The sequence below is a fragment of the Rhinolophus hipposideros genome (assembly GCF_964194185.1).
Source record: "Rhinolophus hipposideros genome assembly, chromosome: 4".
NCBI classification, from domain to species: Eukaryota; Metazoa; Chordata; class Mammalia; order Chiroptera; family Rhinolophidae; genus Rhinolophus; species Rhinolophus hipposideros.
In genome coordinates, this window is record NC_138050.1 from 55,268,800 (window position 1) to 55,285,863 (window position 17,064).

The window sequence follows — 17,064 nt, forward strand, 5'->3', positions numbered from 1 at the left end:
GATTGTTTACAATGGCCAAGATGTGGAGGCAGTCTGAGAGTACATCAATGGAAGAATGGATAAAGATGAGGTGGTACATGTATGTAGTGGAATATTGCTCCACCAGAGAAGGGAATGGGTTCTTGCCATCCGCGGTGGCATGGATGGACCTGGAGGGTGTTGGGCTGAGTGGAGTATAACAGGCAGAGAAATGCAGATGCAATGTGATTTTGCTTATATGTGGAATCTAAAGAACAAAAATAACCCCGAACAAAACAAAAACAGACTCATAAACACAAAGAATGTTTTGAGGGTTGTCAGATGGGAGGGGAATTGGGGGTGAGTGAAAAAGAGGAAGAGATTAAGAAGTACAAATTGGTTGTTACAAAGTATTTAATGGGGATGTAGGGTGTAACATAAGGATTATAGTCAATGATATTGTAATAACTACGTATGGTGTCAGATGGATACTAGAATTATTGGGGTGATAAGTGGGAGGAGGTCAGGGGGGAAGGGTGAAAAAGGTGGAGGGATTAAGAAGTATAAATTTGCAGTTACAAAATAGTCACGGGAATGTAATGCAAAGTATAGGGCATATAGTCAATGATATGGTAATAACTATGTATAGTGCCAGGTGGGTACTAGACTAGTCAGGGGGATCACTTCTTAAATAATAAAATGTCTAACCATATGCTGTACACCTAAACTTTATATTAAATTATATTGAATGTCAACTGTAATTGAAAAATTAAAAAGTAAGGGGAAAGGTGGAGGGTAATAAACGGTCTAAATTTCCAGGTGTAAAGCAAATAAGTCATGGGGATGTAATGTACAGCATAGGGAATATAGTCAATAATATTGTGATAGCGTAGTACGGTGTCAGATGGTTGCTGGAGTTATTATGGTGATCACTTCTTTATGTATATAAATGTTGAATGACTATTGTGTACACCTGAAACTAATATAACATTGTATGCTAACTATATTTTTAATAAAAATCTTTTAAAAATGGTAAACTAAAGGAAAAAATAAAGCAAAAAAAGAATATTTTATGTGGCTGAATTCTATATCTGCTGACAAAATATGTTAAGTCACTAAAAAAAGAATAATGGTACAAGCTACAGATTATAATAAGCTTAGGGTGCAAGCCTATTATAAATATAGTATCTTTTTTAACCTTATTCTCTAAGAAATATTTAATTTATACCTTTAAATATAGTATAGATGTGCACAAACCCTTTTTGAAATATGTAAAATATTCATGATCTCAAATACTTTATTGTCATACCCTAACACACATTACTTTATCATGCTTTACAGTTATGCTCCTAATTTTTAACATGACATTTAGTAGTTAGGTGGAGAGAAACAAAAAGATGAGTGGCGTTAGGCAAACTCCATCAAAAAATGAGGCAAATGTGTCTAAAAACTTTTATTTGGCCGTCCAAGTTAGCAGCAATACTAAAAAAGTTACTCACCTCCTTCTAATATTGAAACCCCTACTCTACCTGTCATTTCTTTTTAATTATAATATTTAAAACAAATTGCAAAATGTTTTATTTTAACCAAAAAGCCAAAATTCTAGATATCAGTTTTAAACAAAGTTTAATTTTAGGTACAAAAATACAAATCATCCCTTTTTTTTGAAAAATATATCTAAAAATATTTTTATATAGACTGGGGAAAATAAATGCTGGCCAAAGGTCTTTTCTTCCAGTTACTGTTTAAATTAACGAAGTAAACTGTTGAATGGAGTAAAAACTCTTTAAACTGATGACATTAAAAACACAAGCAAAAAAAGGGATATTGATGTAACAAAAGATAAGAATCATAGCATTCTCGAATATGACTCTTTATAAGATGAAAGTTAGGATGATGTCTTCTGGCATATGGCAAACTTTATAACAGCACATGTCATATAACATCCTCCAGGATGCCAAGGACTTTAATTAAACCTCAAATTCTGTAAAGCGAATAACATGCGTATTTTTTAAAGGCTGGGATATGTGAACTACAATAACAGCAGTTTACAACAGAAGGCTAGGAAATGGAAATTAATAAATGGACATTATATCACGTTATTACTATAAATGTATTCATTAACTTTTATTAGAGATTTTATTTTTACATAAGAACAATTATAGTTTTTTTCAATTAATGCTTATATGAATGAATTGGATTTAGCCTATGCTAAGTTACTGAAGTAACTGAAATTAGCTACAGAAAATACACATATGTATAAACACATAAGAGACTTATTTCCCTCCTGTGAAAAATGTCTGGAAGTGTTCCATCAGGTAATATACAATATTAGAGATAAAATTTGCAAACTTGAAATAAACCAAAAAGACTTAAATAATATCTATATCCTATTTTGAGTCCAATTGTTTAATATGACGTTTAAATTAAAGCTTTTAATTACTTTTTCATGTAGCAAATGCAAGATTTCTATAATTTGTTCTTTTTACTTTCTACCATGTTAACTGAAAAAGGAGAGGGGCATATTTAACGTAAAAATAGAGGACAAATCCTAAGTTTTCCCAAAAACGTCTTACAGATGTGGGCACTTGTTTCATAGTAAATAATGGAACACCGTTTTTGAAGAAATGACTACTGTCCCTTTGAATCGTATGCTTCCTCCAAGACAAGAAGCTCTGACTAAGTTGTTCAACATGGCATTACAGTGAAAAGTCTTTCTAATTCTATCTTTCCTTAAATGGGCTCTATTTCTTGTAATTCACATGACACCCTTTGGCTGTGGTTGTCTGTTAAATTTCCTGTTTGGTCTAGTTTCAGAAAACCAAAACAAATAGCTCACAGAAAAGGCTATGGTTAACTTTCTTTTTTCTTATTTTGGCATTTCCAGTTAAGTGTTTTTTCCTTAGAGGTACATAGAAAGGGAGGAAAATAGCCACAAACAAGGTGTAAGTAGGTCACAGAAGTTTCAATGCACCAAAAAAAGTGCCATCTCCATCCCGTGATATTTTAGCATCTTCGCGTGGTATTGCAAGTTGGAGTTCATCTCCTTCTTCCAGCTTTGCAATGCCTAGAAAAGAATGGTTTATAAGAACTTTAAGTAGTTATACAATAGGAAAGAGAAAAAAAGGAATATTAAGTAAAACTATTTTGTTTGGGGAAAAAATGTAGGCATTCACAGTTCAAATTACACCAGTGGAGTTCTAAATGAGTTAGTTACTAATCTACTAGTTTAGAAGAAGAAGGAGAAAGAGACTTAAAAGAAATAGCAGAGGGAGTTACAACAGATATAAATGTATTTATCACCTACTGTTTATAAAATGGAGACTCTAAACTGGAACCAAATGTTTAAGAAAAACTGTTAAGTAAATCCCTTGGTAGAATCTTATATAGTTAAAAATGGTTTTGCTTCATTTTATTGACAAGAGAAACTTTTCATAATAATGTTAAATAAAAATACACGCACACACATATATACACTTTTAAATGTACATATAAAGTATATAAAGTATTAAAAGTAAAAAAACAAAACACCATTTATTAACAAAGTACGCGTGTTAACATAGATTTTCGCTAGAGTCCAGACTATGGGATTAGGAGTCATTTGGATTACCTTTTATAGCCTTCTGTATTGTATGTTTCCTTAAAATTGTCTTTATAATCAAAAGCAGCACAGTAACTAGCTTCTCAAAACTAACCAATAAATTTTCATGTGGCTAATTTACAATAATGTATTCTATTCTGTGATTCAGGAATACAAAACACAATTCAGGAACTACACTCAGTATATCAGGTTAATTAATTCCTGTCTCCGTTTTAAAAGAAAAATAAAGGAAAAGAAAGAGAAGTGAGGGAAAGAGAAGAAACAAAAAAACTAACAAAATAGTACTTGAATTGTCAGTACTTTCAGTGACCGCTGACCCTTGAACAACACAGGTTTGCACTGTGCAGTTACACTTAAGTGAGAATTGTTTTCAATAAATATACTCCCAGTCTGCATTGCAGGTTTAGGATCTGCAGATTCAACCAACCTCTGCACACCTAACGGAGTTGTTCAGGAGTCAACTGTATCAATTGAAAAAGTAGTTATATTGTTTCATTAACATACAGTAAAAATGTATTTACATAAACACATTTTGTTAACATCTATTCTATCATCACACCCAAAGCACCCGGATTTCCTTCAGCAACAGTCAGTTGGTGTTTATTTATTGAACACTTTTGATATACCAGACGCTTTTCTAGGCATGCACAGAGCAGTGATCCGAATGACAAAAGATGTTGTCCCAAGGATCTTGGTTTTTTTTATAACGGACCAAGACAGACAACGAACAAAAGAAGAATTACTTTCTGGACTGGCAAAGCATTTGATGATTACATTAAATAGTAAAAAAAGAAAGAAAAAAAGGAATTTATTTGTTGAATAGATTAGTCATTATCACAGAGACTAAAGATAATCTAACATTTTGATAAAGGCTCTAGATCACAGGAATTAAGTAATATTAATTCTCAAAATAGTTGTTGGGGACCAACTACTTTTAAAAATAGGCTCTATTTAAAATTCCAACACTGAGTTATTGGTTATTTCAATTCTTCCAGATTATAGGAACAAGCTCTTTTTATACAATAAACATATTCAATTTGTTAATGAAATAATAAGATTCAGCTTTGTGTCTAAAAGAGATTCTTTAGTATTAGTTGGGCTCCTGAAATGGGCTATTTTAATTTTGTTGAGGTTATCATGGAAGCTTTTTATGCATTTATACTAATGTGTAGTTTTTAATGGTTTTAAATAAATTCTCCCCAGAACAGATTAAAATTGCAAATCTGAAATTTCCTGCAGAATTATTCTCTTTTTATATTTATAATACTAATAATATTAAGTATAATAATAATAATACTTATAATATTAAGTATACTATAATACTTAGTATAATTATATTTATAATACTAAGGTATTAGCATTGAGAAATATATTTAAAGTCAAGTTATTTATTCTTAAAAAGTAAGGCATCTAGGAAATCTGGCCAAGAAAGTAAACATGAGAGGAGGAGAGGATTAGAAAATCTGAAAGAGTTCTTTGTAAAGGTATAAGTACTAATGAATATAAATAAATAAGAGATTGGAGTAGCCTTTCCTTTTTTAAGAATTTTGTAACACCAAAATACTAGTCACCACTGGGTGCAGGGAAGCATTTTTTTAATGAAAATTAGGGAATTCCAATTTAACAAACTTCCTCATCACCCCACTAAGGCTATTTATGGCTGCAGATCCATAATGACAGTCATCTCTATTATTATGAGCTATTTTCCTTCCTTTTTAACTTATTTAGTAAACACCTTTGACATATGGTACTTCAAGTTGAGCAGCAAATCCCCAATCCTGTGTTTCATTCACACCAGAACAGAAGACATTCCTCAAGGTTCTAAATGGATTTGTCCAAATCACCAGAGAAGAATAAATGTGTTAAGAAAAATACTTCTTTTTCCCCTAACACTAGCCTTGATTAATTTGAAATTATCCCTCAAAATAAAGGCTGTGTTGGCAATGCAGCTAAAACAGACCTTAAGTGAAAAAAGCTTACTCTTTTCTTTTTCTCTCCGTATTTTCATTGCCCTTGAGTTGAAATGCAAGTTTACTCCTACATGTTCACATCACAAAGGCATCTGTCCATATACACCAGATGTCACCTCTATAAAAGTGAGAGAGAAGCCATTGTGTGACTTGAACTGACCCCCAAACCAGCTAAGGGCATTTCTTTCATAGCATGTAAAGAAGAGTTTTGGTAGCTCACCCTCTGGAGTCAAACTGGTTGGCTTCAATCAAGTTCTGGAACTTAGTAGTTATGCAACCCAAGACAATATGTGTTACCTCTCTATGTCTCAGATTCCATCTCCATTAAACAGGAGGATTAAATGAACGAGCACAGGTAAAGTGCAGAAAAAGGTGCGTGGCAGATGATAATTATTCTGTTATTCTTCTGTTATTGTTATTACAGGTTGAAGAAAATACAGCCTAGAATTGTTTTCAGGATTGACTGCTACGAAGTTACTGCCCTTCCTAAATGTATGTACAAATGATCCACCTATTAGTAATGACTTTCTCTGTCTCAATTAAATCAGACTAGCTTATCATTCAAGTTAATAAAAACTACACAACAAGCTCAGGTATGTCTTTCTTTCTATTTATATAGAACTATTATTTACCAGCTGAATAACAGGAATTATTGGGCAGTGTTTCAGGCATATTTTGAATACATCGGAACAAAGTCACCAGACTCAATTCATCCCCAAAGACATGGACTTTTTTCCTCTGTATTAGGTGTCCCATGGCAAAGGTGTTATCGGTGTACAGAACCTAAGAAACAAACCAAAGAACCTTGTCAGAAGTGAGCACAGATGGGAGTACCGGGCAGTGACAGCAGAAGGAGGGAGGAACTTACCTGACTATATATAAAGAAGTAACCGGTTTCTTTGACCAATATCTTATTTTCTTTTTCTTCTAGGGCTCTTCCTCTTTTAAAGCTGAGAAGCCATGGAACAAACGTATAGGCTCCTACAGGGAAGAGAACAATTTATAAGACAGGAAACTGAGAAAAGCAATTTTTCACCTTTACTTAGTTGCTAAACTAAGTCTGAAACTTAGAAGAGAATTTCATCTTTAAAAAAAAAAAAAGAGGAAAAAAAAAGTGGAGAAAAATACTCCACTGCTTTTTCCACTGTCATTTACATATTAACCCAGACAACTATCAGATACAGGAACTTGAGAGCAAACACTTCAGATGAAATGTCTGTTTTTTTCTCTCATTCTTCTGTCATTCCACAATTTTCCCAATAAAGTCTAGTCTAGATGGCAGAGTTTGAAGCAAAAAAATGTACAAAATGTCTCTTAGTAACACACAGTAGAGATTTTTCAGTGTTTCTTTGGTTGCCAGCGAAGAAACGATGAGTATGTGGGGAGCTTAGCCAAGGGTATCAGAAGAAAGCAAGCCCCCTCCCAACACAGCAATAGGACAGGGTTTCAGGAGAGCAAGGACAGCTACTAAGACATAATCTTTACTGGGAAATGGTCAAGGAACTTGGTGATAACGTCATAGTCAAGTTGAAGTGGTTTCTGTTCAGTACACTAATTCTCCATTATATCTCAAACTTCATTTGGGGAGTGACAGGGAAGCCACTGTGCTCACAAGTGGATGAAAAGGCAGAGAGAAGACAGCAGCTACAGAGATGAGTTGGCAAGAGGGGACCAAATCGCTGAGCCAGAACACAGTGCTTTTGGATGGACATCAACACTGATTAAGATAACATAAACACTCCTTTCCTGTGAATCCACAGTGAAAGTTTACAGGACTTCTCACCACTACGGAAACATTGGAGTACACAGCAAACCCCAAAGCTAGACTGGGAAATGTGGAGAAGTATTAATAAAAGGATATGAACTAAATGAATAGAACATTAGAGAAATGGTGACAGAATAGGAAGAGGAAACTGTGGTAGTCTAAAATGGTATAAAAAGGTTTCTATGTAATTGGTAGTGTTGGACAACATGTGTCCCCAAGCTTCACCTTGGTTATAACAAAAAGGAAAACAAAATCAATAATATTCAGAGTCCACAAAACAATATGCTGGAAGCTCAAAAAATAAAACAGTTTACCCGGTAGGACTGAGATGAAAGAAAATTTTCCCCTGAGGATTTTCTTAAGAGGCACCTTAGGATATGTTGTTGATAATGCTTTCACATTTGTACATAAACACAATTGCTATGTGTATGTACCTACTTCAGTAGTGCCCCCAGGGCAAACCCATCATATCTGAACTTTTCCCAAATAGGATTCTCAAGGGAAGAATATAAAACAAGAACCACATATTTTTCTGAATATTTTTGAGGAGTTAAGAAACCAAAGTGATGAAACAAAGTAAATTACACTGTGAATTCAGGTTAAAATGAAACAATTCCTTATGGCAACCCCCCAAGTTCGCAATTACTGTAGACAGAGAAGAACTGTGAGGGAGGAGAGAGGAAGGCAGGAAGGAGGGGACATCACAGCTCTTTGAAAGTGCCTTTGTTCTTGGCCCCTCTAAGCATTCCCAGGAACCACCTCTATCACACCTCCCTCAGGGAGTGAACTCTCCCGATATGGGGCCGGTAGGGCCTGATTATCCCAATTTGCCATTTCCCAAGAAGGTCTCTGAGAAACACTTTCCTCAAATGAAAACTCTTTGGTGGCATACTGGATGCTGAGAGCCCATGAATAAAAGCTCTCCTCAATTATGAGTAACACAGGCAAACTCATCATCACCTGTTTTTATACCTTATTTCAGTGAAAAGACTATAATAACTGAGATTTAAAGTTTTACTGAGATCATGTGCCCAAAGCATTTATTAATGTAGAGCACTGAAAAATATGAAGAAGGATTAATATCGTAGTTGTTATGATTGTAAAATACAAACTCATGACTCGGAAGGCAATTGCTCTCACGGTTGTAATGACACTTATTTTATGCTCTGACCAAAGAGGGCTTTTGTTTTCCCTTCAAAACTACACATATCTTAGATCCTAACTTCTCTGGATTCAGGAACTATTTGTTTGGTTTCCTACTATTTCCCCAGGTCCTAAAATAATAATTTGCCCACAGCAGACATAAAGCAAATATCTGAATTAACTAGTTCAACTTTAAACATAAAATAATTTGAAATAGCTGAATACTATGCAATTAGTCACAAGCATTCAATTGTTTTTTAAAAGCATTTTACTTCCTAGTTATGGAAACTTTAGAAAATGAAACACCCTCCATCACTGAGATAATATATACTCTTGAAATGAAGTAAAAGACATTTCTGAAACTGCTTGTTTACATTCTGGCTAGAGATATTTATTTACTTTTCTTTTTTTTCTTTTTTTGCAATCTCCTACATTGATTTCCTATTTCTTTAGGCCACACTTGTATCTAAAAAAGTAGCGAGCCAGTTCTTACCCAATCCGACTGCTGTATTGTCAGAATAGAAAGAAAAACAAGTAGTTTTTTGGTTTACATTCTTATTTTCTCTTGATATTGTAACATAAGATACATCATATCTTATGTTAACCAAAAATATAAGTTTGGCTATAATAAAGAATAAAAAGCAATGATTTAAGCAAAGGATAGATTGCAATCCAGACCTCAGATTCAGTTAGCAACTTCCAAAGGGAACAAAGAAAGGCAGGGTTTATAAAGGGCAAAACCATAAGAGCTGTTCTCCTAACAGTCCTCCATGTAGATGAAGGATGTTGGCTAGGTCAGGTGGGATCAGTTAGGCCCATGAAGTAAATGGAGGATGCTGTTTGTTAAAGTGGATTGGTTCCTTTTGAGGTGAAGAATGAAGATGGTATGGTCACCATTGTGAGGAAGAAGTCCAGTCCATACTTGTCCATGTAGTAACCATGGATCTAGGATGTTTGTTGTTCAGCCTTGAGCTGAACAACCACAGGTTGGTAACTTAACAATAGTTCTAAGAACCGAGACAGGACAGGTGCATAGGCCCCACCTCCTCAATGACCCCACTCCATTTTAAGTGATTCTGTTAGCAATGCTTATTCCATTTTATTTTCTCCATTATCACTTGTTGGAAATATTCTTATTAAAGAGAGTACATGTTTACTTGTTTTATGTTCTGTCTTTTATGTATTTCTCCCCCACTGCACACACATGCACACACAGATTATACTTCATAAGGCCAAGGCTGTGGCTCTGATACAGTCATAGCTGTAAACCCAATGCTGAGACTAACGCCTAGACATGTTATGCACTCAATATAATACGTGCTGCTGAATAAATTGTTAAATCCTTTAAGAAAACAAGCTAAACAATAAATTAAAAGCTAAAGCAATGATAAACTTAAGCATAAATATTATAACATGTTTCTACATTTTAAAGCTTAACATATATTTTTAGCATGCTAGTTAGACTACTGATAAGTGCTCACAAGAAAATATGCAGTAAGTACCTATTCTGTAGAATGCTTTTCTAACCTAGCATGCACCACTCCTTATAGGAGATACTTAAGAACCTGAAAGTAAAGTCCAAGAGTATTAATGCTTATTTTTGTTAATCAACAGCTAAAATACAGATGTCCCTTGGTATATAAAGCTTGAATTCCCCCCTCCACTCAGCTTTAAATACTTGTTGTATTTAAATGTTTCTGAAAACTTAACAAAATTATTATGTACATTAATATGTGAAATAAAATAAAATTAATGTAAGTATTAATATGAAAATAATTTACATGTATATCTGAAAATGACTGCTCTTAAAAGAAGATATTTATGACAAAGTTTTATGTGAAATTTTGAAGCTTCATTAAAAGATGTATTTCATTAATATTTATTTTTTATTCAATTTCATGAATATGAAATTTCCTCCCAAATATTTATACTTCCAGTGTTACCTCCCTTGATCACTGAAAATAAATGCTACAGAGAGCAGGTATCACATATCAAATGTCATAGCTATCACATTTGGTTACTTTTCTTGATTTTCTAGTTTATTATCTTAGAGATGCTGGAAATATTATTAAGGGAAAAGATAATGGTAATATTTTTTTAAAGGTAGATTAAGTAAACTTATTCAAGAAATAGTGATTTTTTTTGGGGGGGATATAAAACAAATATAATTTGGCATTGAAATCCACAGAAATCATGTACTTCATATGATTTACTTCATAGATAAGGTAGGGCTAGGAAAATTAATAGAAAACAGAAGCCAGGCAGGCAGGGCCATGTAAGCTGAGCTATCTGAAAGGCATCAGGAGATCCCTAACGGGCTGAGAGTAGTGGAGAGAAATTATTATATCTGTTTTAGAAATACCACTATGTGGCTTCCAGGTAAGAAAAGATGCAAAACTGGGGGCAAGAAAACCAGCCAGGTGAGAGATGCTGGTGGTTTGTGTCCTAGGATGGTGAGATGGGAATGAAGAGAAATAGATTAATTCAAATTACATTTATGAGAAATAATTAATAGAGGTTTGAGATTAATGTACTGACTTAGAGAATGGAACTATGTCAGAGGTCTAAAGAACATCAATCTTAAAGTGATACGTTTAAGAGTAATTTTCAAAAGTGTTTGAAAAGTGGCCAAAAAGGTAAGAATATGGTTAGAGAAACAAAGAGAAGCATGTGTTTCAAGAAAAAGGGAGTCATCAAATGTCAAATTCTATTAAGCAATTAAGAGTAGACCTCATCATTGCCTCTATGAAATAATTGTGTTGGAAAGTAGAAATAAACAAGAGACTTTCACTATCAACATGATTCTGGAAATATGAGGTCAGACAATTAAGTTCGTGAACTCATCCTAGATAAAGTGCTACATACCACAAGGCTGAATATCACTACAGTCACCTTTGAAGTACTCCCCTTGGGAAGTTGTGCACTGATGCCAGCACCTAGTCCACCCTTCAAAGCAATTTTGGAACTCTTTTTCAGGAATGGCCATCAGAGCTGTCATTGCATTAACGTTGATATCCTGAATGTCATCAAAATGTCTTCCTTTCAATATTTTCTTTGTCTTTGAGTAAAGAAAGAAGTCATTGAAGGCCAGGTCAGGTGAGTAGGGAGCGTGTTCCAATACAGTTATTTATCTACTGGCTAAAAAATCCCTCACAGCCCTGCAAGCTGATGCATTGTCGTGATGCAAGAGCCTTGAATTGTTGGTGAAAATTTCAGGTCGCTTATCTTTTCTATGCTGCCTTTTCAGCACTTCCAAATAGTAAACCTGGCTAACTGTCTGTCCAATTGGTACAAATTCATAATGAATAATCCCTCTGACATTGAAAAAGATTAGCAATATTGTTGTAACAAGTTCACGAACTTAATTGTCAGACCTCATAAATAAAAATTAAGAAATATAGTGTTATTATAAAAAAAAGTATTTTAGACAGAAAGGATAGACAGAATAAAGAGGAATCATATTAATTTTGTCATAGACAATCAATAGATATTGTCTAAAGATATAATTATAGATGTCAGAGTTATGTTATGGACAATGGCAGAGTAGAACTCTCAACGGGTAAATCCCTTCACTGAAGCAGAAATTAAACTGGCAAATAGAATTAACATTTTTAGAAGTATAAAATCTATATTTATGTAAAAAAATTTACAGTACCAAGGGAATGTTTAATGGAAAAAAATGGCCATTAAATTTCAATAAGAAAGTATTGGAGTATTTTTGCTTACTCACTTACCGTCTTCCATCCTCCAGGCATAGAAATGGTGGCCTGTGTTCTAGGTGTCACCTTCCTGGTGCCAGGAAGTAAAATACTCACTCTATTCTCAAAATGTTGTGGCTATGCACTTTGACCAATCTAGAAGCTCCTTTCAGATGGAAGCAGCTCCCCAGGCTGTAGTCAATCAAAAGCTTTAAAGACATACACTACTTGTAGCCACCTGGAACAAGGGACAGCTAATGAGGCAGGCACCAGGCTGAAAAAAAAAGCCTGCAAAGGAGGAGACTAAAGAGGAAGACACTTGAAAGAATAAGGGCTTTGAAGCACTACCACATACACCAAGGAATCTGTAATACAACGTGCATGCCCAGAGCCAGAGGCATGCTCAGAGATACCTGAAAAAATCCTAATCTAACACCTGTACTTGATCTTCAGTTTCTGCACAGGTGATAGGGGAAATCTAAGGCAGAGTTGCTGGCAGCTTGGCTAAATGTTGAAGGAGTGTTCCCAGCTCAGAGCCAATCTGCTAAGAAAAGGGGAGTTTTTGTTTGTTTCATTCCTAGTATTTAAGTGAGTCTCTATCAGGATTACTATGACTGGAGACTTTAAAAAAAAAAAATTTCTGTTGGACTGACTGCAGAGAGAGAGAGAAGAAAAAGACTTCAGTGACCACATAGAATAAGGAATATAGTCTGCAAAATATTTTTGAAAAATTCAATAAACAGACAACTGCAGCCCACAACAATCAACAGCAAACTCTCAGAGTGGGAGAAAATATAATTTACAGACTTACCATATTGTAATATTCAAATTGTTCAGTTTTCAAAGAAAAATACAAAGCATAAATACAGATAATTATAGATCACTCAAAGGAAAAAGAAAAGGAAATTAGCAGAAACCATTCCTGAGGAAGCCTAGACATCGGACTTAATAGACAAAGACTGCATCTTTAAATATGTTTAAAGAGCTAAAGGAAACCATGGGAAAAGAAAACAAAAATATTTGCTTACTCTATATACATACATATTCGTTAAAAATAAGGAAAAATATTTTTTAAAAAACAGGAGAATTTTGGTTGAACAAATAGACACTATCAGTAAAGAGATAAAAAATATTTTAAAAAAGAGAACCAAACAGAACTTATGGAACTGAAAAGTAAAATAATTGAAATTAAAATAAATATATGTATCTATCTATCTATCTATATCTATATCTATATCTATATATCTATATATATAGGGTACACATATAGGGTATATATATATAGGGTATATATAAAGGGTACACAGCAGTTGAGCAGACAGAAGATAGAATCAGCAAAATTGAAGATAGGGCAATTGAAATTATATAGTCTGAGTAACAGAAAGAAAAAGGAATGAAAGAAAGTAAACAGAGGGTAAAGGACATGTAGGACACCATCAATCAGACTAATATATGCATTATGGAAGTTCCAGAAGGAGAAGAAAAAGGGGCAGAAAGAATATTTGAAGAAACAATGGCCAAACTCTTCCCAACTTTGAAGAAAGCATCAATTTATACATTCAAGAAGCTGAATGAGTTCCAAGAAGGATAAACTCAAAGAGATCCACACCAAGATGCATTATAATTAATCAGGGGAAAGACAAAGACAAGAGAGAATCTGAAAAGCAGCAAGAAAGAAGCAATTCCTCAAGTACAAGGGATGCTCCATAATATTAACAGCTGATTTTTCATTTGAAACCATGTAGGCAAAAGTCAGTAGGATGACACATTTGAAATTCTGAATGAGAGATCATGTCGGCAAGATGGCAAAGTAGGAAGCCTTACACATCATCCCTCCACAGAAACACTGATTTAAAAATAACATTGGTGCTAAAATACCTTGAAGAGAAATTCAGATTTGAGCTAACAAGTAGAGGCATTCCAGAGGAGCACAAACTAAGTAACAGTTATATTTATATGGGTAAGAAGAGCAATTTCAGTTGTCTCACATCAGTCCCTCCCCAAAACAGACTGAGCTCAGCATCAAGAAGGTTGCCTCAGCCCATGATTCTCTCATGGAGGGATGGTGAGATTAGAGTGTGCACTGGGCCTCATGGCCTCTCATAGTGTCTTCTGTAGAGCTGGTTTCTATCTTGCTTCATCTTGAGCACTGAACAACCAAAAGAGCTTGGTGCCCTGATACAGTTAATAACATAGTAAAGGGGAGAGCATCTTCTTATAGCCAACATTTTTTTTGGTCATGATTGAGGGGAAGCAAAGAATTGATGCTTTTCCTCCAAGAGGGATGAAAGGAATCAAAGGGGGTCTTGTCCCCAGCCTTAGAATGGCTAATAACAAGCACTGCTGAGCAATGAATATGTCTGTGAAAATCGGTCCATGGAGACTGGGAGAGGTAGACTGCATTTCTTCAAATGCAAAGACAACAAAGCAAATCTACAAGGAACATGAAGAATCAAGAAAGCATAACACAATCAAAGAAAGAAAACAAATCCCTAATAATCAACCTGAAAGAAGTGGCTGAAATGAGTTGTAAATCACTTTCACTCTAGTATAAAAGTTAAAAGACAAAATATTAAAAGAGCTATAATAATTTGTTAATAGATACACAATGTAAAAATATGTAAATTGTCACATCAATAACAAAATGTGGGTGAGGGAGAAGTAAAAGTGTAGAGTGGCTGAATAGATTTAAAAAATAATCCAACCATGTGCTGCCTATAAGAGACTCACTTTAAGGACACACACAGGCTGAAAGTGAAGGGTTTGAAAACAATATTCTATGCAAATGAAGAAGTGGCTATTTTTATATCAGAAAAAATGGACTCAAAGCCAAAAACCGCCACAAGAGACAAAGAGGGCCATTATATGATGATAAATGAATTTATTCATCAAGAGGATATAAAATAAAAATATGTATGCATTTAACATTGGAGACCCTAAATATATAAAGAAAATATTAACAGCTCTTAAGGAAGAAGAACACAACCATACAATAACAGTAGGAGAATTCAATACCCCATTAATGGATAGATCATCCAAAAGAAAATTAATAAAGAAATATCATACTTGAACAACAATATAGACCAAACTAATTGAGATACATGCAGAATATTCCATTCTACCGAACCAGAATATACATTCTTCCTAAGTGCACAAAGAAAATTCTCGAGGATTTTAACCATTATATGTGAAATAAAAATGTTAGGGCACAAAATAAATCTTAACAAATTTAATAAGACTGAAATCATCAAGTATCCTTTCCAAAGACAAGAAACTAGAAATCAATAACAGGAGGAAAATTGGAAAATTAACAAATGTGTGGATGTTAAAACAACACACTCCTGAACAATCAAGGGATCAAAAAAGAAATAAAAACGTAAATCAAAAATATCTTGAAACAAATAAAAATGGAAACACAGCATATCAAAATGTATGGGGAGCAGTAAAGCAGTAGTGCTAAAATGCCAATGCACACTTACATTTACATACTGCTCAAGGCTTTCTGGCATCACAAAACCAACCAATGAGTCCCGAGGGCAAGGCACCCAGATAAGCAACCTGGATTGGTGGAGAGCACCAGGAAGGTCATAACACTGTGCAATTCACACTCACAATGGAAGACCAGCTGTGTCTTTTTGTGTGATGTACAGCATTTTTGTTTTTGGCCAAATGAGTAAAACAAATCTTTTCCAAGTTATATTTTTTCAGTTTTATCTTTAGTCCTTAGGGTCTTCTGACTTAATTTTAATTCTTAGGCAACAGTTTGCTGCCTATTAAAAGTTGCAAACCTATGACTTTAGAAAATGCAGAGCAATAAATAATAATAGAATTTCACAGTTTAATATTTGTGTTACATTTAAAAGAATTAAAGTCACATAGAAAAATACAGATGGAAAATACCACTCCTGGGAATTATTACAAAGGTCAATCCCAATTCATTATCTGGGCTTGTTCTTCTTTCCCCATTCTTGGCTCCAGCTTAAGCTCCTGACACTTCTGAACTCTCTTTTGTAGTTCACAGCCTAAATATTCCCTTGCCCCCTGCTTGCTTTATTTTTCTCCACAGCATTAAATTTATCAGTTTACATTTTACTTGTTTATTTCTTTTTCCGTTTTTCCCTTATCAGAAGGTAAATTCCATGCAAGTGAGGAAACACACATTTTAGTCATTGCTAAGTCCCAATGCCCACACAGTAACTGTAACATTGGATATTTTTAACCATTATTTGTAAAATAAAAGGCAATAATTTCACATTGAACTTTCTAAAATAAAATGTTTTATTTATTTGTACATATTATATATTTATTAATAAATTAATTGATATAAGGTGTTCATGACATGTTCAGTTTTATCTTCATCCTATTATGATTTCTACAACTTAATATAATAGGAGAATTAGTATTTGCAAAAATGATCTTGAGGCAATATGAAAGCCAAAATGATTTATAAATAATAAAAATGGAACTTGCTTTAGTATTGATTTTGTTTAACATATGCTCATTATTTAAAATTTCGATGTATTAGTGTCTCTAAGGTAATTCTGTTCTAAAATATTACATAAGCCTATATATTTATTCCCTAATCATTTTTGAATAAATTTAAGTTTATTATTTTACATCTGACTATAACAAGTTTTCAGGTAGGGAGTTGATTTGAAATGAAGTTTGAATACAGTCTGGACTTGAAACTTACAAGTGATTGGACTAGACTGAATTCTAAGTGAAAAAATTACTGGGACTATTTTGTTACCTTTTCGTATAGTAGGCATGTCACTATCGGCAATCAGTTGCAAGCAGTCTTGAGTGACTGAAAAGCAAAAATGTATCATTTTAGTTACTCCAATAGAAATAGTCAGGGAACTAAGGATGACTGAGAACACAAAGCTACAAACCCAATCTCCAGTAACACCAAATATATTATATTTCCTC

General features: G+C 34.0%; 1 protein-coding gene across 2 annotated transcripts in view; it reads right to left on the reverse strand.

The window, feature by feature from the left end:
* Nucleotides 1-1,222: 1,222 nt before the first annotated feature.
* Nucleotides 1,223-17,064, reverse strand: part of TNFSF13B (TNF superfamily member 13b) — a 32,761-nt gene continuing 16,919 nt past the window's right edge. Inside the window, exons 3-6 of one of the 2 annotated variants that reach the window (XM_081046289.1) lie at nt 16,886-16,942; nt 6,398-6,510; nt 6,162-6,312; nt 1,223-3,025 (exon numbers count right to left, since the gene is read on the reverse strand). In XM_081046289.1, coding sequence (XP_080902415.1) covers nt 2,913-3,025; nt 6,162-6,312; nt 6,398-6,510; nt 16,886-16,942 — 434 coding nt within the window. In that variant the 3' untranslated portion in view covers nt 1,223-2,912. The remainder of the gene's footprint in view (nt 3,026-6,161; nt 6,313-6,397; nt 6,511-16,885; nt 16,943-17,064) is intronic. The other variant, XM_081046290.1, reaches the window with a different exon arrangement.